Below are 22,533 nucleotides of genomic sequence, written 5' to 3'. Positions count from 1 at the left end.
CGTCTACGCGGCATCTAGCATCTATGCTCTCATGTCCGCGCCAAGTCAGATCTCACCCTCCCCCCCCCCCCCCCCCCGCTTCTGACTGAACTCCGTGTGCTCGGCGATCGGGCATGACGGGCCGGACATTTTTCAAATGTTTTCGTGGAGGTCGTCCCGAGCCGTCGCCGAATGATCGACCGTCATCTCCTCAAACAGTGTCGGGGATGTCATCGTCGCTGCCGCTGACGCTCTCGTCACCGCTGACCTCAGCGTTCTCACGCTCGCGCTTCTCCATCAACGCCTGCAGCTCTGCGTCATCGCTCTCCGTGACGGCCTTGGGCTCCATCTTGACGATCAATTGCCCTCCGGCCGCCTCGATGCTCGTCCTAATGTCAACAATGGCCTCCTCCAGGCGAGTGATGCCGTGGCTCTTGTCGAGGCACGTGCTGGTGAGGACGTAGAGAGGGGGCGACACCAGCTTGACCTTGACCTGGGTCTCGTCCGTGTTCCTCGACTCGGCGGTCCGCAGCGCAGTCTTGACGGCATCGATACCGTCGTAACCGAAGCAGGTGACTTCGACGTCGGCACGGACCTTGGTGGGCTGGGGTGTGAGGCGCTTTCCAATGTACGACTTGAGCTCCTCCGCAACCGCCTCCGAGGGAAAGGTGACGTCCTGCCAAACATCGGGGTTGCTACATGTCTCGTCAGCACAAACACGACCTTGTCCAAAAGCAGTTCTCTTGCAAGCCTTACGTGATGGAAAGCTTGAAGGCGTCGATCGCGTGGCCGAACTTCTTGTTGAGCGGCCATGCTATGCTCTCGTACAGGGAGTCGATGGGAGTCAGGGTCTTCTCGGCGACGTGGCGCATGATGGAGTGGACCATCTTGCCTTTGTTGTAACGCTCCTCGCACTTGATGATATCCTCGGGGGACACACGACGCTTGCTGAGATCGATATAACCCTTCTCCTTGTCGACACGAAGCACGACGACAACCTCGTTGCGGCCGACGCGAATAAGCTTCTGGATAGACCTGATACGACGTCTCGAAAGCTCGGAAAGCAGAATCATGCCGTCAATGTTGTCGTACTCGAGTAGCTTGACGTAAGCACCCATCTCGGCAATCTAGAAATTCATGTCAGACATGTCAACAACCTCTTGGAGAACGCATCGCATCTCGAAACATGATTGGGTGGAGAGCATGCAGAGCTCGGCGGTAGCAAACGGACCTGCTTGACGTTGACCCTGGAGGAGCCATGTTAGCATGAGGCCTTTGACTTGAGATGGTGTTCCGGAACAAAACATACATGACGAACTCGTCAATCTCGGGATACTTGTTTTCGAAGTATCGAAAGTGGGAGTAGTTTGGCTCCGACATGGTGGCGGTTATGCGCGCGTTCGCGACTTTCGGCCTGACTGAGTGTGTGGTGTTGAAGGAGGGAGGATATGGGGCAAGGCGGGGTGAAGTGGCCGCTTGCTTTCGGGTGTAGCTCGATCGTCTTCGGGGTGGGTTTCCGTCGTCGTTCGTGGTCGAAATGGAATGATCGTAGAGTTGAAAGAAACGGCAACGGAGAGGTTTGACGTTTTCAAGTCGCGGATGCCGAGCGGGTTCGGAATTCAGATCAGACAGACAATCGTAGCGTCGGGGAGGCAGGAGTCACAATTTTGGCCGCTCGTCGAAGAAATTGCGGCAGTGATGGTGGGGTGAGGCTTGGTGTGGCTGATGCCCCCAGGTATGGCGGCAACAGCCGGCAACAGCCCGCCAAAGCTTGCGCACGCTGAATGGCAGGCGATCAGAACAATAAGTCGTTATCGCCACGTGACCGATACCCCTCCACATCTTGTCGCAGTGCAGTCACCCAAGACTGACAGAAGCATGGGGCATTTTCAGTGCTGTGAGCTCCAGGGCCGGAGCTAAGTAAACAAAAGCTTCCACGTCGGTGAACAAGCATCACGAGTATCCCCACCTCAGCAACCTGATCATGGCGCCCGGTAGGTTCTCTTCACAACTGTCTAACGTGATCACTTGGCCGTACGGTAGCTAACAGCGGTCATAGCAACTCAATTCGAGCTGGCGCAACCGCCCAACGATGCCGTCTCGTCCCTCTCTTATGCGCCTCAGAACTCGACAAGGCTCCTGGTTTCGTCGTGGGACAAGAACGTCTACCTCTACGACACCCACTCCGGCACCGAAGAGGCGCAGGGCACGCAGATCAGCACATTCGAACACCGCGCACCAGTGCTAGATGTCTGCTTCGGAGCCACCGACAACGAGGCGTACAGTGCATGCCTGGACTGGCAAGCCTACAGGTACGAGTGGCCCCCGTTCTGCCATGCGTGACGGCAAGACTGACCCTTCGCCCGTAGGATCGACCTTGAGACAGGCGAAAAGACATCAATCGCTAAACACAGCGCGCCAGTACGATGTGTGGTCTACAGTCCCGAGCAATGTAGGCGGGCGCTCTTCTCTCGTGCTACCAAGTCATCAAGCTAACACCAGCTAGCCCTCCTCATCACCGCCTCCTGGGACCAGACTCTTCAAATTCACAACACGAAAGACCCCTCAGCGCCCAACCTCACCATCTCCCTCCCTGGCAAGCCCCACGCTCTCAGCGCTAGTCCTTCTAAGCTCGTTGTCGCCATGACCGCTCGCCTCGTCCACATCTACGACCTCACCCCCATCCCCGCCCTGTTCAGTGCCTCTTCTCCCCCCGACATCAAGCCTTGGCAGCAGCGCGAGTCCTCTCTCAAGTTTCTCACTCGCGCCGTATCCTGCATGCCCAATGACGCTGGCTACGCCACCTCCAGTATCGAAGGCCGTGTCGCCGTCGAGTGGTTCGAGGACTCCCCCGAGTCCCAGGCCCGCAAGTACGCATTCAAGTGTCATAGACAAGCCGCCCCTGCCGACGAGAATGGCGCCGGTGCCGGCGATATTGTCTATCCGGTGAACGCTCTTGCTTTCCACCCCGTGTATGGCACCTTCGCCTCCGGAGGCGGCGACGGCACTGTCGCGCTATGGGACGCCGAAGCCAAGCGACGTATGAAGCAGTACCAGAAGTTCCCTGACAGCGTCGCTGCCTTGGCTTTTTCCGCTGATGGCAAGTACCTCGCCATCGGCGTCTGCCCGGGCTTCGAGACGGGGATGGAGGATTACACTGGCGAGGGCAAGGCCAAGGTGTTGGTCAGGGAGCTCGGTGACGCGGAAGCCAAGGGTAAGGGCGCGAAATGAGGGGTGAAGAAACGGGATTCTGTCGCACAGCTGGCGCAAGGCGTTAGGTGGATCGGGAAAGACTGTTTCACAGAAGCAGACGCGGGAGGTCAAAAGCTCCGGTACTTGTTGATACCATATACAGGCAAGTGAAAGATTAACTCATGATGTTTCATGCTGTCTCAAACTCGCGAAAAGGACCAACATGTTGTAGTGGCTTTTGACATGTCCATATGTGTGTCCTCCCCAGCGAATTCTGACGTGAAAAGCAACATCTTGAGTTCCTGGCACCATGAATCTTAAGCAGAGCACAGACGACGTTCTATCACCATATCCGCCCTCTTCTACTTGACGTCATAAAGCATGCTTGCGACACGTTGTTCGCTGTGGTAACGTCTGCCATGGACTTCTCCTCTGGATCTTCTGGCCGAACGAACAGTGTTCTTGCAACTTACCGATCTTGCCAGTCGACCCAGTATTCGAATACTCTCACTTGCAGTGCCCTCTCTCTCGGGGAATAACTTTATATTGCGGTCCCGATTATGTCGTGCGTTCCGCATCGGAGAGTGCGTGATTCGTTCAGGGGTGGCCGCAATTGTAGAGTCAAAAGATGCAATCTGTGCAGACGCTTGGCTATCCGTCAACGCTAAGACCCGCCCCGTAGTACTGCTGGCCCGTGTTTGAACGCTTGGGACCAGATCCTCATCTTCGTTGTAGATTGTAAGTTGTTCTTCTTCTTGCCATTTGCCGGTGGACGCCAGATTCGATGCGAAGTCCACCGCTCCCGAGCGACCATCCTCTGAATCCTCCGTGTCTCGACTGCTCTGAGATGTCGAGTCTGACATTGACTCGTCTTGACTGAGGGACACTGCTTCCTCGTCTTCCTCAGTTTCGTGGCCAGGCGTCGCATACCGGAATGCCCGCACCATCTTAAGATCTCCTGTCAACGTGCGACCAAATTGCAGAGGGCTTCGGCGTCGAGGTAGGTTTCTTCTGAAAGAACGGAAGACAGTCGACCCCTGTCTTGAAGACGGTCTTTTCTCGAATGAAGGTTTCTTCAGAGGTTTGTCACTTCCGGGAGTCATATTCGCGTCCCTGTCAATCATCTCTACTACATTCGAGTGTTCTACGCTAAAGCCACCCTGTCTTGGTCCACATATCTCTTGGTTTGTCGCAAGGAGATCCGGGTCGATCTCGGGCATTCTGGGCTGCCGCTTGAGTCTGGCCAAGGTTGTTCGAGGCGCAGTAGTAATCGCAAGTTGACCCATGCCGCGTATGACGAGCTGCTTCCGTCGCTTGAGACGAAGTTGCTTTCTTGTCGGGACAGATTCCATATCGTCAAAACCATCTCGACAGAGTAGCTCAAGCGCCTCTGGTCTCGAGCGAGTGAGGATGCGGGGCAGCTCGGGCAATCTGAAATCTTCAATCCGTATTTCCCGGTTCAGGGTGGAGGATGCTCTTGGCCGTCCTCGTGGCTTTATTGGCTTCGGAATGATGTTTGCGCTTGATCGGGCTGCGATAGCTACCAAGTCAGGTGTAATCTCCCATACGTCTTATACTAGTCAGCAATGTGGTCAGTTCGATTGCATGAGAACACACCATTCTCTTGCTTGATGGTCGCCTGAGATACCGAGACACGACCGCGGTTTTCATCTGTGCTACTTGTACTGCAGGAAGGTTCTTCTTGTCCCTGAGTTTCTGTTCTCGGCAAAACCTCGTGCTCTTTGAGATGTTCAGACGTCTTGGAGGGGTTGAAATGGGGGTCGGCCAGTCTGCTGACGCTCTGAGTACCGCCCCGGTAGAAGAGAGTCGAGTCTGTCTGACATCGAGTAGCTGCGACTCTATGAGGCATATTAAATTGCAACTAGTAGCCTAATATAATAAGGTGGACTGCATAGGAGCTTTGGTTCTGTCCACAGTAGATGCTCAGGCTGAAGAACGAAGAGGGCGAATGCCGTACGCTCGGGGTGTTATGTTGACGGCATCTCTAGATGGGGAGGCACAAGCCGACTTCAAGAGAAGCTCCCCCGGTTGGCAGAAGCGTTCTGCCTGACTCAAGACTCAATTCATAGGAAGTTACCAACCTAAGGTAAGGTAAGGTAGGTAAGGCCTAGGCAAGAGTATGTGGGTTCCATCCAATGGAATCTGCTCTTAGTTGCACTTGCCTCAACACACGCGGGAATCCACTTACCCAAGGTACCTACCTTCCGCAGATGGCTGCATGCCCACAAAACTGACACAATGCGTGCAGTTGTTAGGAAATGAATGTCTGGAAATAAGGGCAGCCAAGCATGCCCTCGTTGTGGGGCGGTCCATGTTCTTCGACAACTACTCCTTACATCAGGTGAGGCATTGCAAGTAGCATCGGAAGAATATCATGGCATTTTCTGCCGACTACAGATCTCGGTTAAGACTTTATTGGTGCTCAAAAAACTCGAGGCTTTCACGTCTGAATAAGATGCTGATGTCTTGGCGTCGGTCAGCCATGAGGTAGCCCCTATCCTGTAGTCCGGTGGAAACGGCGTCCAGCCATGCACGTTGCGGAGTACAATTTCTGTCGGCTTTTCAAATATCCATCTGTCAGGTTACTCAATAAGTTCCTCTCGAACAGAACTCTGACAGGACTCGGTTCGGACTGCATGCACAAAAGCGCATGGTCAACTGCATGGACCAATGTTTTAGCAGTCCCTCGACCGCATGCGCCAACGACGTGTCCCTCCTCGGAGATCCTACTCCCCATCTTTGTTTGACTTGATGGCCTGCAGTATACGTCAGATCGAGGCAACAGAAACATTTAAATTGGAGATCACACCTTCTGCTCCGGCACATAGTCGTAGTGACCGCCCATGTTCAGCAACCAAACGTTGCCAGGGTGCGAGGGAGCATTCTGCCGCCAGAGGAAGTTATGTGGGAAACCAATGTCGAACGGCACTGCGTCATCAATCTCTCGAATGTCATCGTCACTCAGATCGAGCGCCAGCGCCTCAATGTTAGATTTCAGATGGTCGATGGTGCGGCCGCCAATGATGGGGAAGACGTAGGGCGTCTTGTGCATGACGTACGCCAGGGCGACGCTCGTGATGATGGTGTTCTTTTGCTTAGCGATCTTCTCCAGCGCCTGGCTAGTCTTGATTTGCGCCTCGCTGGCCTCGATCTTGCGGCCCTCCTGAGACTTGCGCTGCTCCTCCGTCTTGAAGGTGCCGCCGCCAAGGGCGCCCCAGGGGGCGAGGCCCATGCCCTCTGCCTTGGTCATGGGAATGATCTCACGCTCAAAATCGCGCGAAGCAGCGGACCAGCGGCCCTGATAGACAGAGAATTGGCGCAGACCGTGGTTGCGGGCGTACTCGTTCGCTTTGCTTTTTGTCTATCAGTGAGGAGATCCTCTATCGTGAGAAGAACTGTTGGCATACCTAACCACCCACGCCGGGGTGTCACTGATTCCGAGGTAGAGTACCTTGCCGGAGAGCACGAGCGCGTTCAGGCTCTGCATCATCTCGGGGATTGACGTGGAGTAGTCCCACCAGTGGACGTAGAGAAGGTCAATGTAGTCGGTCTGCAGCTTTCGCAAGCTGGCCTCGACAGAGGTGTGAAGACTCTTTGTGCCGTTGCCCGTGAAGTTGGCCATAATATTCGGCGCATTGGGGCCCGCAGCATAGTTGGTCGTGTACTTGGTAGCGATCACTGACGGAGGATTAGGTCTGACTCGAACATCTTCGGGCTCAACAGAAATGCATACCCATCTGATCTCGGACATTTCTCTTCTTCATCCATTCTCCAATCCAGGTCTCTGACTCCTCGAACTGGTAGTTGTTCGCGGTGTCGATGAAGTTGCCGCCCTTTACACCGTTAGTGAGTGCAGAAGAAAGGAGAAAAGGTCAGCCATCTACCTGACTGTAGAAATAATCAAGGATGTTCTCGACTGTGACCTGATCGCAGCTTCCCATCCAACCCGTCCAGGCGTCGCCAAAGTTCATGGAGCCAAGGCACAAAGGGCTCACTCGAACGGAAGCAGTGGGTGAGAGAATCCTGTAGCGAGCAAGCGCGCTCTTGGGAGGCGGGGCCATGGGAAGTGCCGACATTCTCGCAATTGTTCAGATACAGGGGGTCAGGGTAGGTGTGCTTTGCTTGTTAAATAGCTAATGTTTAGGTGTTCCAGGGAGTAGAGCTTTGTGGGAAGTCTGGATCGAATGAGGCGTATGAGCAAAGGGGAGAGAGAGTAAACTAGAAGATCCTGGAGAAGGTAAGTGTAAGCTTTATAGTCAGAAGTTGCCTCGGGACCAGACAAACGGCAACTACGATGCCGATGGGGAATGGTGAAGCAAGACACTCGACCTTAAGGAGGGGCACGCAACAAGGCCGACCCTAACTTACCCACCTGTGGTACCTTAGGTAGGTACGTGGGTAGGTAAGTAGATATGAGTATTGAGAGCCGACTGTTGTACATGCCATTGAACTCCTTGCCCCTGTTCTTCTAAGCCTTCGCCCAAGCCCCAGTTAAGCTGCCGATGTAGCTGTAGGAATGATCTCATTACTTGTAGCTGGCCCCCTTTTCATGCCTCTCACTACAAGAGCAGCACACCGCTCAGAAATCCATCAAGTGAACATGCATGTGTACACCATCCAGACCAGTCTCGTTGTTTGGCCTAACACCGGACTAAACTCCGACCATGATCCTCATACCTTGATGAAGCAGATGAATGGCGGGGTGAGTGATGCGGGGTGGTTCGGCTGTCAATCCGGCTGTCAATGACGCTTTAACAGAAACGTACCTAAGGTTTAGTCTAGGTACTTTTGCCGTAAATAATGCGGCATGGTACCCGGAAGTGGAGTGGAGCTACATTGTCCACTGAATGAGGAAGCGACGAGACTACGTATTCTCATGGTTGATTCAGCAATCGAGCTGAGGCGGCGCCCTGATGCATCTGGCCTACAGCGAAGCTCTACGGAAACCTCACCCAGCTTCATTCAGGGTTAGCACCCTATTAAAGGACGCACACACACTCGTAGCCATGTACGGGACCATCGAGAGATACACATGTTCATCATTTCAGTAGAATATAGCAGGCTTTCATTTGCTTGCGAAGACGAAGCACTTACCACGACAGTTGCCCTGAACGTGGTCAAGGCAGGTGGCTGTCACGGTCTACAATCAATCCCGATTGTTCTGCTAGCCAAGGCAAACCAATAGCGGGTGAACCTCCAACTGATTATGAAGGCCATTCATGGCATATAATTGAGTACTGCCGCGGCATGGCAAGTTACAAGACCGTTTTACAAGTTCATACTTGCTGCAGAAAAGACTGGGGATTCCTCCTTTCTGTGCCGTACGTTAAGTAAAATGTCGGAGTTAGCAGCGGGGTTGGTCTGTGCAACTAAAAGCACCATCTGCTGACTATGCTTCACTTACTCTTCTCGATTCAAAGGAATACATTGGACAACCCTTTTCGGATAGTCCTGCTATAATCAAAACACTTGGTAGCAAAAGCACGTTGCCGCCACCCGTGATGGGGAGGCTTGGGAGCATGCACCACTTCTTCAAGCCGACCAGGATTCCGAACCAACACGGGCACGGACCACTACCCGATGACTAAGAACTCCAGACTCCAAATTCCGTCGACGGGTCTTGCAAAACGTACGACGGCCATCAAAGCGATGTCGTAAACCCTTCTGACATTCGACAATTGCAATCACCATCCCGCACAATCGCTATCGACTCTCGTCCCTGCTCACAGGAGATGACCCGATAATCAGAAATTGCCGATATGGCACATGACGACCCTTCACCATGTCGTCTCCTGCCCCCATCCCATCGAAAGCTGCCATCCATGCCCTTCGCGGGCTGCTTTTCGGCACATCTTGCTCCATTGTACTGCTTGCAGAAGAGAGACGGCGAAGAATAAGCATAGCTCGAGCGGCGGTCGAGAACGGGAGGAAGCTCAAATCATTAAGATGCTACACCACAGCCGGCAGTTCGGCCCTCGAAGCATTGCAAGAAGACGGCACGTCAGACTCGATATTTATCAATCGGTCTTTCTACTCGAGGACCGACCCTTACGCTAGAAATGTCGCCTTTTCTGAGCAAGAATGGGCTGCACGACAACAAAAAGGCGCTGATGATCTCGGACCTGACCCCCGCCACCGACACTCAGGTCGAAGACGAAATCCCAATACACCACCGCCCTCCAAAGCATCGAACCAGCAGGCAGAAACATTATCGGGCAGATCTTCTGGCGCCAGTCTGGAGCCTTCACGCCTGGCATTGCGGTCCGGGGTCGATTCGAAATTGATTCAACCAGGCCCGTCAAGATCACCTGCGGCTGGGGTCCCGAACGGCCCGAAATCCATCATGCTTGCGCTCGAAGAGTTCTGGTCCCGAGCAGCTGATGGCCTACCTTTAGACTCTTCTTTGCGAAAACTTCAGCACGAGCCCCGGCATAGCGAACCTACAACGACCGCTGCGATGGAACTGGTTCGCCGAGCATATGCTTTGGTTGCAGACGTTGAGTGGCTTCCTCTGTGGCTTCTGCAACTTTGTCAACTCTTGTCGGTAGCGTGTCTACACGAAGGCGACAGCTTGACAGCTGGCAGAATTCTGGTCATGGTGACGAACCATGGGCCTGTTGCAAACGAGTACTTCCTCTCACACCAGCCTTTCCAACTCGTCGAGGCTCTGTTATCAAATCCCACCGCAGGAGCCTCTGCTGATGGTCAGCCACCCGAAAGCTTGCAGCTTGCGGCCGAAGTTTTACTTGCCGACATCTCGGACGACGTTGGATGTCGAGCCCAGCACGCCACCTTGGCCAGCAGAATTGTCAACCAGCTCTTGTCAACTGGTCATATTGAAGCGGCAACAGAGGTATTTAACAAGTCCAGGCAGGTTTGTCGCCTTGGGACAGCTACTACCGTGAGGTTCATGGGCCGCCTCCGCCGTGGGGACTGGCACGCCGAAGCGATCGACACCTTTGTAGGCCTGCGCACAGCGCATCTCGACAACACATCAGATCTTCAGAAGCTTTGCGATAGGATCCTTCACTCAGTGCTGCAAACAAAGGGATACGGCGCTGCCGAGGTGCTACGGACATGGCAGTGGCTACACGATAACGCCGGAGTGAGGATCCTGCCCAGCTGGCCCGTCAGAATTCTGCGCGCACATTGGCGTGGGTCGCAAAAGTATCGAGAATCCCGCGAGATTTATCAAGAATTGCGAGACAAGGAGTTCTGTGGGATCAAAGACACCTACAGCATACGATCAACAATGATCCAGATTGCGCTTGAAGCGGATGACGCGGTGCAAGCCAGTGTCTTGTTCGCAGAACTCCTCGCTCTATCACCTAAGGCCGGAACTGATGTCGAGCTGACCTGTGCCTTTGCGAAACACGATGCGATGAAGTCCAAGTGGGGCAATGTCAAGTCCAGATTTGAGAAGGTCAATAACAAGGGCCCGCTCACCAAAGACGAGCAACAAGCATACGACGCCGGTTTTGGTGCCGTCCTGTCAGAGTACGCCAAGAGCCACACTTGGGGCGAAACGGAGGAATTTGTGGAAGAATACACACAAAAACTCAAAGTGTCGCTCGATGATACTCTCGTAAACTTCATCGCGGACAAGCATGGAAGATGTCGCGAATTCAAGGCCTTAGACCAGTGGCTCAGTTATTGCAAAGACGCCGGCTTCGTCACGACGGCCGCATTCTGGAAGTCTATGCTGGTCAAGTGCAAGAAGCAATGGGGCTATGGCGAGGTTGAGGCAGCGTCTCTCTTCAAGACTCTGCAAGAGCAAGATATCGAGTCGGACTTTCCGGAGGCGGAGGCGGTGGTCAGGAGCATGATGATACCGATACAACGGGAGTTCCCTACGAAGCGAATCCGCATCGCTACGCCAAAGCGACCTATGGACATTGGATCGACATTCGAACGAATGAAACTGGATGCCCAGAAAGGCCAGTGGAATAGTGTTCTCAGCACCTACAACCGCGCCGTGCGCAACGGGCAGGGTTACTCAAGCGGCTGTCTTCAGCTCGCCGTGCAAGCCAGCATGAAGGTCAACGAACCATCGACGGAGCACGCCGTGTCGTTGATTAGCAAGGCGCAGAGCGATGGTCACGACATTAGCAATGCCATGGTGCCTCTCGTGTTGGCGGATCTGGATGAGATCCAGACTGTGGGCCAACAGATGAGGGACAGCAGCGAGGCCCGCGCATCGGGCCCGGCAGCGGTGCGGCCGTTCCCGGCGATTCAGCGCCTTTTCTCGGATCTTCTTGAGCAGGGCCATCAAATCGACAACTTTGTGTTCCACCGGGCGGCGCAGGTGTGCCTGGCGCTGCGCAACTACCGCGAGGTCGTGACGATCTGCGTGTTCGCGGCACAGTGCAACGGGTCACGGGACCTGGCGTACAGTGTGTGGAACTTTTCGGACCTGTGCCAGGCGTTCACCAAGCAGCACGAATACGTGCGGCTCCGGTGGCTCATGAGCGACGTTTTGGGTCGCGACTACAGGATGACGAAGCAGTGCCGAACGAGCCTCAAGTGGGTGGTGCACTACCTGAAGAGGGCGTCCCAGGCCGACAAGGCCGAGGATCTCAAGGCGTCAGACCTATCGATGCTGGCCTGTGTTGAGGAGACGTTGAAGAAGGTGACCAAGGAGAAGGCTCAGTGGAAGGCGAGCGAGCGGGCCAATGTCGCACAGATTGTGGCGCGCCAGAACGAGAAACAGGCACGCACACGCAGGACAGAGGCAGGAGGTCTTGACTATTACGCCCCGTTGCGCCGAGGTCTGGACGGAAAGCCGTCACGATGGTCGGGGCGAGTGGAGGAAGAACAAGAAGACGGATCGACGGCTGTCGGCAACAAGACCGAGTCATAGAGACGAGGTGTACATTACTGTGCTATTTAGAGCAGCAGCGTTGGTGGCAGCATTGTTTCAGTAAAGCTGTCTGCGTTAGATGTAAACCCTACGTTAGGTACGCCGTTGGGCGTGAAATGTACAGCCTCTTGTGTAGGTATGCAAAGGCTTGGGCATGCTGGCAAGCTCTGATCATGTTGCTGATGATGTTGAGCTTCTGAATTACATAAGCTGCCTATCATATGTGCCCGACCCATGTCTCGAGTAATGAATGGAGGACGCGGCATGTGTCGAACGATACAAAAGCCAGGAACGCATCCATGACGAGCATGCGAGCATGTGAAGGAGGGGCCTAGTCAGGGCACTGGGGGCGGTGAGTGGGCCACGAAAGCCAGCAGGGGGGCTTAGTGGGATCGCGTAGGGGGGGGCCACAGGGACGGACCCGAGATACCACAGTGGGTTACAGGGCCCATACGGTAAACAGCCTCGAGGCATGGCTTAGGGGGCAAAGGGGGGGCAAAGGGGTCAGAAGTAGGCTCGTCATTGGCCCGATCTGCAGACGGTGGGAGCCGTCATGGCTGTCGGACGACTGTTGGCCCCTAATGGCCAGGAATGGCCCCAGATGGTCCCTGTCTTTAATTTTCTCCAGGCCGCCTGCCCACCTCATTGATCTATGAGCAGACCACTTTCCACCGCCATCCCACCCGTCGTCGGCCGACGAACGATTTAATCGTCCTATCCTCTCTTCGCATGCTCGCGAACTCGATCTCCCTTGGGTTCTGTTAGCATTTAATAATCATTAGTTTTCTGGCGAGACAAGTACGCCGACGCTGCTTCAATCACCCACCATATACTCGATCGAATCTTCCACCCCCCTCTTCCAAGATCTTGAGAGCCCCCCTCGATCGTCGACAGTTCTTCTATGGCCTCAATCCAACCTCAGACCGTCACACAAGCCGCCCTCAACACACCACGTTTCCCAATGAGTACCACAACAACTTCGACGACAACGGCAACGGCCGACGCTCGTGCCGAGCGCCGTGCGCAATATCATGAGGCCGACGTGGTAGTGGTTGGTGCCGGCATCTTTGGCTGTGCCGTCGCCTACGCCATGGGCCAGCAGGGCCGCAGTGTCCTGCTGCTCGAGCGCTGGATGAAGGAGCCCGACCGTATCGTCGGTGAGCTGCTGCAGCCTGGTGGTGTCGCTGCCCTGCGCAAGCTTGGCCTCGGCCACTGCCTCGAGGGCATCGACTCGATCCCCTGTTATGGTTTTGACGTCACCTTCCACGGCGAGTCCTGCAATATTCCCTTTCCATCTCTCGACGAGAACGGCGACGTCGTCATCTTGCCGGGCCACGCCGATGCGAATGCCACGACGCCCGACGCCAAGAAGACACAGGGTCGCGCCTTCCATCACGGACGCTTCGTCGCCAACCTGCGCCGCGCGTGCCAAGGCCAGAAGAACATCACCGTCGTCGAGACCGAGGTGACGGGCATGATCCGTGGCGAGGAGTCGGACCAGGTTCTCGGTGTCACAGCCCGCACTATCAGCCCTTCGAGCGGCGAGAAGGAGGCCGACTACTTCTTCGGCCAGCTCACCATTATTGCCGACGGCTACGCCTCAAAGTTCCGAAAGGACCTTATCCCCCAGCAGCCCGTCGTCAAGTCCAAGTTCTACGCCCTCGAGCTCGTCGACGCCCCGCTGCCGAGCCCACGCTTCGGCCACGTCTTTATTGGAGGAGCCTATCCTGTTCTCATGTACCAGATCGGCAGCCACGAGACGCGTGCTCTCATCGACGTCCCTGCCAACATCCCCGAGGCCGCCCCGGCCGCTGGTGGCGTCCGCGGCTACATCTCTAACTGCGTACTGCCCTCGCTTCCGCCCCAGCTGCAGCCCTGTGTGGCGGCGGCGCTCGAGGATGGCAAAATCCCGCGCTCCATGCCCAACTCGTGGTTGCCGCCTTCGCGCCAGCCGCGGACCCAGGGCGTTCTCCTCCTCGGCGACGCCATGAACATGCGTCACCCCCTGACGGGCGGAGGCATGACCGTGGCGTTCAACGATGCCGTCCTCGTCACCGACCTCCTGCATCCAGACGTCATCCCCGACCTCGGCGACGGCGCCGCCGTCCGCCGGGCCATGGACACGTTCCACTGGCGCCGCAAGTCCCTGACCTGCATCATCAACGTCCTGGCCCAGGCCCTCTACAGCCTCTTCGCCGCCGACGACCGCCTCCTGCGCGCCCTGCAAAAGGGCTGCTTTGATTACTTCAAGCGCGGCCACGCCACTGTGCCCATGGGCCTCATGGGCGGCCTCATCCAGCGCCCTGCCATCCTCGCCTACCACTTCTTCACCGTCGCCTTTGTCGCCATCTGGATCAACGCCTGCGACCTCGTCTCCGGCCCGCTCGGCTTCCTCAAGGCCCCGCTCGCCGTCGTCGACGCCATTCTCATCCTGTGGAAGGCGAGCATGGTCTTCCTGCCGCTCATCTTCCGCGAGGCGCAATAAGATGCCCCGGAGTGAATTGCTAGAAGACAAACGAAGGGCGAGAGTATGGACCAGCGGTCGCTTGACCGCTTGATGATGAGGCATGCGATATAGGGATTGCATTTGTTTTCTTTGCTTGGTTAGAGATACCTGGAGCCTCTGTCAGGGGGCATTTGTACATATCCTTTTTGTTCTCCCCCGGTGTTACCCGGGGCGGCGTCGTGGTGTGGAGTTGTTTGGCTCGGTATCATCCTGTGAGAGAAGAGAGAGAGAAGAGAATGAAAGAGGAACATAGTATAATGTAATCAATCAAGTTCTGCTGCCACAACAGATGGCAGCAGCTGCTTCAGGAGCATATATTCTCGCGTCACCATGCCAATGTTACCATCTCAGTGTGATTCAAGGAAGGAACAAATGCAGTCGTGATTCATCATTCGGATCATGTCCGTGGGCCAGCAGGCCTGTCTACTCTGTGTACATTTTCACATCCTCGATACACATTTTCTCTCCTTCGAGACACTATAGCGCAGGGCACTACGTCAATCGCCGGCGGTAGACGCCCATCATCCAGCTGGCACGCAGGACGGCGAGGCCGACGGCCATGCGGATGCTGTCGGCGATGAGGCTGACCTTGGAGCCGTCGACCTCGTGCCAGTCAATGGGAACCTCGGCGACACGGATGCCGGGGCTGGTGCCGATAACAGCGCCGTCGGCACCGAGGACGGGGGCGGGGGGCGCGCTCTCGGCAAGGAGGAGCATCTCGATATCGAAGATCCAGCCCTCGGCATGCATGTAGGGGACGACGTGGGGCAGGGCGGCGCGCGTGAAGAGCTTGAAGCCGCACTGCGTGTCGGCGAGGCGGCTCGTGGCGGGGGGCGTGAGGATGGTGAGGACGAGGTGGAAGGAGCGCATGAGGAAGTTGCGGACGAAGGAGCGCTGGACGACGGCGGCCGAGCCGACGAGGTGGGCGCGCGAGCCAATGGCCACGCCGCGGTGGGCGCCGTCGACGACCTCCTCGGCGCCCTCGATGAGCTTGCCAAGGTCGCTGAAGCGGGAGGCGCCGTCAGCGTCGGCAAAGAGGATGTACTCGCCGCGGGCGTGGCGCATTCCGTGCGTCACGGCCCCGCCCTTGCCGCGGTTGGCCGCCAGGCGAACGACGCGCAACGTGTCGTGGAGGGCGTGCTTGCGGGCAAAGGCGAGGGCGACCGAGATGGTGGCGTCGGAGGAGCCGTCGTCAATGATGAGGATCTCGTAGCCGGTGAGATTGTCGGAGGGGGCGTTCTGGACCCGACGATGCGGGGAGGGTGTGCGCTTGGCCGAGGGGGGCGGCGAGAGGGTTGAGGTAGAGGCAGGGCGGCCAAAGTTGGCGTCGAGATAGGTCACGGCCTCTTCAAGCGCCGGCAAGATGCGTGCCTCCTCGTTGTAGGCAGGTACGACGACGGTCACGCGGACAGAGGCGGGCTCGATGGTGCCGGAGTCGGGAAGGGGTACGTTGGATGGGTCGGACAGCTTGGTGGCCGTCTCCGAAGCCTGACGCTCAGCAAGCCAACGGTCGAACCAGCAGGGAAGTGCATGGGTGACTGTGTCGTCCGAGTCTGGGGTCGTCGTGGAGTATGTCTTTTCGGAGGGGAGCACGGCGCGGGGCTTGGGAGCGATGGCGTGCAGGAGAAGGAGGAGCTGGAGGGGTCGTCAGTGAATGTGTGGAAACGGCATTGTGGTTGCAAATTGTAGCTGAAGCTTACGGCGTGGTAGGCGATGAAGAGAAGGGCCACGAAGCCAAGGGCCAGCGCCGGCCACGAGAGGTGGGTGGCAGCGTGCACGATGTCATTCATGGTAATGGCGGTCTTCGTTGTACGTGTGGATGTGAACGAGAAGGCAGTCGAAGAAAGGACAGCTGCACGCCAAGTACAATCACTGGGTCGTCACAACGGCCGCAGCGGACGACCTTGACCTTGGCAACGTTTCGGGTACTAAGGCAGTGTTGGTGTTGTCGTGAGGAAGAGCTCAGAAGGCTCCAGACCTCAAAGATGGCAAACAGGTGGGAGCGAAGCCTTAGACGTCAGACACGAAGATGGAAGGAACAACGTGGAGGGTCTTTCGTGGCGCACGAGGCTGCCCAATCGACATTGTCACTAGACGCGCTGATGCAGGTCCCCAGCGTGTCTCACAGCCTTGCAGCGATAGCACACGCCCCTTCAAAGTACGTACCTCGTGCCCTGGCTCAACGCCAGTATAGCTATCGAGTACGTACCGTCTTGGACTTGGCTCTCTCTTCGCCCTGTGAACGAGAGTGCTTGACCAAGACCTATCATCAACACATGTTCGCTTTCTACCGCCATTCAGATGGTCATCAAGCAGGCTGAGGAAAATTGTCGATCAGTTCATCCCTAATTGCGTTCGCAACCCGTCTGCAGCTTACATGTTCTGATGCGTATCAGCATGCTTACAGACAAGCTGCGTTCTCCCTCTTTCATCTCATCAACTTTTGATACCATCATGGCCGGCCCAGCCTGGCTCGAACATCGGCCGTCGTCACCTTCTCCCTCTCCACCTCACTGACAATGCCTCCCGTTGTCTGAGGCCCCTGGTATCCCTTCCGAGCATGGATGAACCACCAGAGACCCACCAGGATGGTGACGCCACCCCAGATCAACGACGCATAATTCATACTTGCTGCATCCGTTGGCAGAAAATACGGGAAGCAATAAATGACAAACCACACTGTCATGTATGCACACGCCATACCATTTACCGCAAACCCAATCCATCCGCGCATGTGGAAAGGCCCGTATGAAATAATCTTTCGTCCCGTCAGCAGGTTCGGCAGGATCGCAGCCAGATAGGAGCTGCTCGACGTCAAGATAAAACTGCCCACGAGTGCATTGAATGCCGTTGTGCTGCCCACATAAACGGCCCCGAGAATCGTCACCAGGACCGCCGTCACCAGCGTCGACCGCAGTGGCATGTCCAGCCTGCCATTGACCTCGCCCAGAAACCCTGGCACCGGCGTCGCCCCGTCGCGCGCCAGCGCCCAGAGCGTCCGTCCGCAGATCATGTACAGGCCCATGATCGTGAGTCCGATACAGATCATGATGAGCGCCAGAAGCCCTGTGGCCCCGGCCGCTGATCCAGTGGCTTGTCGGTAGATCTCGGCGATGGGATAAGGTGACTCGAATAAGGCGTCGAGGTCGTTGATGCCGTACATGATGGCCACAAGGTAACAAAACCCCGTAACGAAGCCAATACTCATCTGCATGCCGATAGCAATGGGCACGTTGCGGTGTGGCAAGGCAATCTCCTCCGCCAAGTGCGTTGTCGCGTCCACGGCCCCCACACTATACGCTCCGTTGAGCATGCCCGCGAGGAAAACGAAGCCATCGGGGTACCCGATATCTGCCGACCACTCCTTCCAGACAAACGACGATGTTGCATGCGGCGGTCTCCCGCCTCGGCCAGGCATAACTGCGACGACAGTGATCGTGATGAAGAAGCCGCCGAGGATAGCAAAAATGCCAAACTTGTCCAGTGCCGGCTGCGCCTTGTTGGCTAAGCAAACCGCGGCACACGCGAGCCATGTCGACAGCAGGTATGCAGCGAAAACGTGCCATGGCTGCACAACCACGTCTGGGTGGTTCAGGGTGTACATCTGCACAACGGTGTTGCCAAAGATGGAGGACATGCTCGCCAGCCCCAAAACCCAGGCGAGATAGTTCCACCAGCCGGCGAAGAAGCCGATTCCACGCCCCCAGCGCCGGCCCGGCGTGACGGATGCCCAGTGATAGACACCCGCCGACGACGGGATGGCGCTTGCCAGCTCCGCAATGCTGGCGGCAACGGTCCAGTAACACACGGACACGGCTAGAAACTCGTACAATACGCCAGGCGGGCCGCCGTTAAAAATCGCCACAAGGATGGATCCGCCGATGGCAGGCCACACATTGCCGACTGTGAGACCAACGCCAGCGAGGGCTGCCAAGCTGAAGTTGCGTGAGAGCTGCTGCACGTGGCCAGAGGCGTTTATCAGGTCGACAGAGGCCGTCGTGTTGAGGTTGACATGGTGCCCGTTTCTGGCTTCGGCCGTGGACTTCGTCTCGTCATTCTTGTCGTCAACGTCGGCCATGATCTCAATTTTTGAACATGTACTTGGTCTGCGCAATTGATCGGAGAGGGGATGATATCAGTGTTGAATAGCGGGGGGCCGATGCACATCTTGTATCCCCTCACGCTGCCCCCGGACCTAGGCCAAGCGGACAATGTAACGGCAGCCAACCATGTTGTCCTACCCCAAGATAACGATGCTGGCTCACTGTAGTCCAATGTCGATCTTCGGGCCAGCCATGGTCCTGCCTGTCCGAGACTAAGGCACGAACGGCCACGCCTTGCCAAGTCGAAGCAGAGACGTCCGGTGAAAGGAGACTGTCGGGCAGAGGCCCCTTTTGAACCCTGGTTTATCTGCAGCCCCTTGGTGGCCAAACAGAAGAAGTATCCCCGTCATGTCCAATGAGAGCCGATGACAGCCCCGGATCCTCAATCTCATTGAATTGCGAATGGCCCGACAGCAAGGCGAGGTGAAACACGGAGCGGACGGCCTTCGGATGCAATCTGCCTTTCGGTCCCGGGGCCGGAGAGGGGCGGTTTGCCGGGCTTGTGCATCGTCTTATCCTCTCTCTGTGCATCAGCGCCAGCACAGTCGCAGAGCACGCCAATTCGTGCTCGCCTTGCATGAGGTCCCCATCGCCACCGACTCGCATACAATATACTTTGCAATCTATCGATATGCGCTCTTCAGCCCAGCCCCAGAGCGTGGTCCAGCCCTCTGCACTCACTGTTCTAACCTGCATGAGCCCTCGCAAGCGAACCATGAGACCCAGCCCAGGCCTGCCTTGACTGCTGGTCCCCTCTCTCCTCCTCTCCGCTGCCCACATCATCCGAGATGAGGGTAGCATCGCCGACGCAGCCTACCGCGAAACCACGCAACATCCGCCATGTTTTCATTGTCCCTGGAACTGCATGCTTCATTTAATCATCGATCATCTCCGTCAGATCTGCCGCATCGACGGCCCCCTCTTTGACGCACACTCTGTTTGTTCTTCTTCTCTCTCGGCTCACGCCCCCTCTCTGTGCGTCGTTCAAAGTAACCGCGTAACGACAGTTCAGCCCAGGGCGTTCGCTGCCAACCAACCCCCCAGCCGCCACACGCTTTGGGTTCGGTCAGACATGCATATTGCTCCCGTCCTGCGCGAGCCAATACATGTTTTCCCCTCCCCTCCATCTGGACTGCTGACCTGCTTCTGCTCGGCGCACATCTGGGTCTGCCTGCTGTCAACATGTCAAGTGTCAGCATTGACCAAACGCATCAGTGGCTCAACCTGTCACCCTGAACTGGCGGGACGCACCCTACGGCTTGCCGACCAAGGACCCAAGGGCGATAGACGGAGAAGCGTATCAGTCATCATGTTCGCTGACACGCAGCACCTCGACCAACAGGCAAACCATTTGAATGTTCGCGCAGCAATCTGCAATAGCAGCGCATCGATGCAAACGCCTGTTCGTACGTCCTCATGACGAACATACTTGTTCTTTTTGTCACTAAGCTACGGCACCGCACTTATGATTCTGGACCAGAGAAATGCGCTTCCCCTAACATGACACGCGCTTTTTCTCTCTTCCCATCTACCCAGCTTCCAGAACCTATAAGTGAGGCGGGAAGATCCGGCCGCCGTTCCGCTGTGCGGCCTGAAATAACCGAGCTCGCCAAGGACGCATTGCGACAGAGCATCGTCAGAGACGTGCCAGCGTCGCACTCATCACTGGTCGTCCTCCCCCCAGGTCACATGCGCATCGGCCCAATGTCGTCCAGCGGCAGCGGGTGCCTGGTGCACCAGTGGATAGACAGGGGCGTGCAAGACTGGTCGCCGGAGGGGAAGTGGCCTAATCCACAACCCACATGCTGCTGCGTCTGCTGCTGCTCATGCAGCCTTGCCAATAAAACGGATCGACTTGGCGCAGAGAAGTGCGCCAAAGGAGAAGGAGTAAGCACACCGCTGAAAGAGATAGAATGACAGCCAGAGTGTTGTCTCGCCCGTCCGTTTCTGGATGAGAATGCAAGCCACCTCAAGTGCGAACATGGCCCGAATAGGAAAATTCGGCTCACCACTGGTGAGGTCAAGGCCGAGATGCCATAATTGTATTCATCGTTGGGGGTGGGGGGTGCTCACATCTAGCCTTCCCTATCGTCTGTCTTCGCCTACATGAGGTTCGCTAGCCAGCCTATCGTAGACGATCCCATTGTCAGAATTCTTCCTGTTCTCCCGTATCGGCGGCATGGAGGGGCAGCTCAAGCCGTTGTTGTCTCGCTCGCCCATCCGCCTGCGACGTTGAGCACAGGTCCCCTCGTGAGCTAGCTAGCCAGCCAGCCAGCCGACCGCCTTTCAGACATAGGAGGCGGGGCTCCCCGCTCATCCCCACCTCTGGCCAAACCTCCGTATCTGAGCTTCCCGTCTTGGACCCTGATGTCTTGCTCGGGTAAGACAGTTGCTTTATTGTGTGTGTAGGCGCGTGGTTGTGTATGTCTCTTTGTATGTGGCTGTTACGACTCTGCCATTCATTCCCCACCCTGTACGCCAAGCTCCATAACCCCCAAAAGTTAAAAACAATGCCTCCCTCCCTCCCAAGCTGAAACAATGCCGGTGGAGGTTCGAGGGATGGCTGTGGTATCAGCGGAAAAGACCGTATTCTCCCCCCAGTGCATAATAGTCTTTGAACTGGGAAAACAAAGTCAACAAAGGAAGGTCCCCCTCCCTGACAATGGGATAAACACGAGAAAGAAAAATAAAGTTTCAAGTAGTAAAACACTCCTCGTCAATGCGTGCACATGCCAAGCGTAACACGACGCCATGTGGCTGGCTGATTGCAGGGTCCTGTTGTGGCACCCAGCCTTCTTCCACCTTGTATGAGGTAAGGCTGGCCATGCTGACTATGCTTCTCAGTCGAGAACAATGGATCAGACAGCGACAGCAGAACCGCGCATCGACCACCGTGACTTCTTGGGCAGTTTCCCGCCGGCGGGCTGCTGCTTGGAGAGGCGCCGTCCTACCTTGGCCGGAACGGGCGCAGAGACAGGCTCCTCAAATGTTTTCGCCTGCTGCTTCTCTTGTGGCAGCGTGACTGTGACAGCCTGACTGGCGAGCTCGGGGGCGCGCTGCTCGGTGTGCGAGTCGATCGTTTCGAGCTCTGTGAACCGAGCCACCTTGGATCGGGATGACGCGCGGCGATCTGAAAACTTGAGATGCGGCGGCACCATGGTGGCGGGCGCCTGCGGGGTAGCTTCGGGCGCCGCAGGCGTCGCCACGGGCGTCTTCTCCCCCCAGTTGGGCTCTTCAGGCACGGTGGCCGTCGGTGTCGTTGGTGTAGAGAGGGATACAGAGGACTTGGTGGATAAGGGCGCCGATGTAGGGTTCGAGGAGAAGTAGCCGCCAAAGTTGAATGATGAGAGCGATTGCTGTCCAACAGAAAGGCTCTGGAGGCTGGTGGTACTGTTCGACGAGGATGCGCCCGTGGCGGATGGCTCGGTGATGGGCAGCGAGCCGGGAAGTTGCGTCGGCGAGAGTGCATGAACAGCGGGAATCGAGCTATAGCCTCGTGTGAGGTATGATGGTGGTGGCCTCCGGTCCTCGCCTCTGAGAGATGAAGCGGCGGCAGCGCGAGCGAGAACTGCAGGGTCGCCCCGGTCCGAGGCGTCAGATGCTCGACGTGAGCTTGGATGCAATCGATGTGCTACGGAGCGGCCGGAAGAAGTGTGGTGTAGCGGTGACATGCCTACTGACGATGTCGTGGGCATCGTGCTGTGGCGGGGGTGAGAAGGCCTCATCTCAAGGTCATCAGAGCTGGTTGAATCACCAGAACTGCCAGTAGGGGAGCCTATACAAGTTGTCAGCATACAGTCGTCACGGGACAGCAATGCCCGACTGAGAGTTTCCTCTCTCTCTCTCTCTCTCTCTCTCTCTCTCTCTCTCTC

General features: G+C 56.6%; 6 protein-coding genes across 6 annotated transcripts; 3 read left to right on the top strand and 3 right to left on the bottom strand.

Annotated features, from left to right (window-relative positions):
- Positions 1-190: 190 nt before the first annotated feature.
- On the bottom strand, positions 191-1,359 carry D7B24_000960 (uncharacterized protein; the record flags this gene model as incomplete). The annotated part of the gene is made up of 4 exons (XM_028635205.1): positions 191-674; positions 736-1,106; positions 1,211-1,226; positions 1,289-1,359. The coding sequence occupies 4 exons, from the start codon at positions 1,357-1,359 to the stop codon at positions 191-193; spliced, it is 942 nt and encodes a 313-aa protein (XP_028492194.1).
- Positions 1,360-1,963: 604 nt separating this feature from the next.
- On the top strand, positions 1,964-3,210 carry D7B24_000959 (uncharacterized protein; the record flags this gene model as incomplete). Its single annotated transcript, XM_028635204.1, has 4 exons — positions 1,964-1,973; positions 2,039-2,291; positions 2,349-2,431; positions 2,486-3,210. 4 exons carry the CDS (start codon positions 1,964-1,966, stop codon positions 3,208-3,210), a joined length of 1,071 nt encoding a protein of 356 aa, XP_028492193.1.
- A 2,785-nt stretch (positions 3,211-5,995) lies between these two features.
- Positions 5,996-7,268, bottom strand: D7B24_000958 (uncharacterized protein; the record flags this gene model as incomplete). The annotated part of the gene is made up of 4 exons (XM_028635203.1): positions 5,996-6,545; positions 6,600-6,870; positions 6,926-7,025; positions 7,077-7,268. 4 exons carry the CDS (start codon positions 7,266-7,268, stop codon positions 5,996-5,998), a joined length of 1,113 nt encoding a protein of 370 aa, XP_028492192.1.
- Positions 7,269-10,102: 2,834 nt separating this feature from the next.
- Positions 10,103-12,052, top strand: D7B24_000957 (uncharacterized protein; the record flags this gene model as incomplete). Its single annotated transcript, XM_028635202.1, has 1 exon — positions 10,103-12,052. One exon carries the CDS (start codon positions 10,103-10,105, stop codon positions 12,050-12,052), a length of 1,950 nt encoding a protein of 649 aa, XP_028492191.1.
- Positions 12,053-13,013: 961 nt separating this feature from the next.
- ERG1_1 (Squalene epoxidase) lies at positions 13,014-14,537 on the top strand (the record flags this gene model as incomplete). The annotated part of the gene is made up of 1 exon (XM_028635201.1): positions 13,014-14,537. One exon carries the CDS (start codon positions 13,014-13,016, stop codon positions 14,535-14,537), a length of 1,524 nt encoding a protein of 507 aa, XP_028492190.1.
- Positions 14,538-15,050: 513 nt separating this feature from the next.
- On the bottom strand, positions 15,051-18,855 carry D7B24_000955 (uncharacterized protein; the record flags this gene model as incomplete). The annotated part of the gene is made up of 5 exons (XM_028635200.1): positions 15,051-16,193; positions 16,259-16,360; positions 16,768-16,794; positions 17,038-18,664; positions 18,824-18,855. The coding sequence occupies 5 exons, from the start codon at positions 18,853-18,855 to the stop codon at positions 15,051-15,053; spliced, it is 2,931 nt and encodes a 976-aa protein (XP_028492189.1).
- Positions 18,856-22,533: the final 3,678 nt, after the last annotated feature.

This window comes from Verticillium nonalfalfae, assembly GCF_003724135.2.
Source record: "Verticillium nonalfalfae strain VnAa140/NRRL 66861 chromosome Unknown scaffold_117, whole genome shotgun sequence".
In the NCBI taxonomy this organism is placed as follows: domain Eukaryota; kingdom Fungi; phylum Ascomycota; class Sordariomycetes; order Glomerellales; family Plectosphaerellaceae; genus Verticillium; species Verticillium nonalfalfae.
The sequence above is the reverse complement of the archived record's forward strand: the minus strand, read 5'-3'. Positions and strand labels throughout refer to the sequence as shown.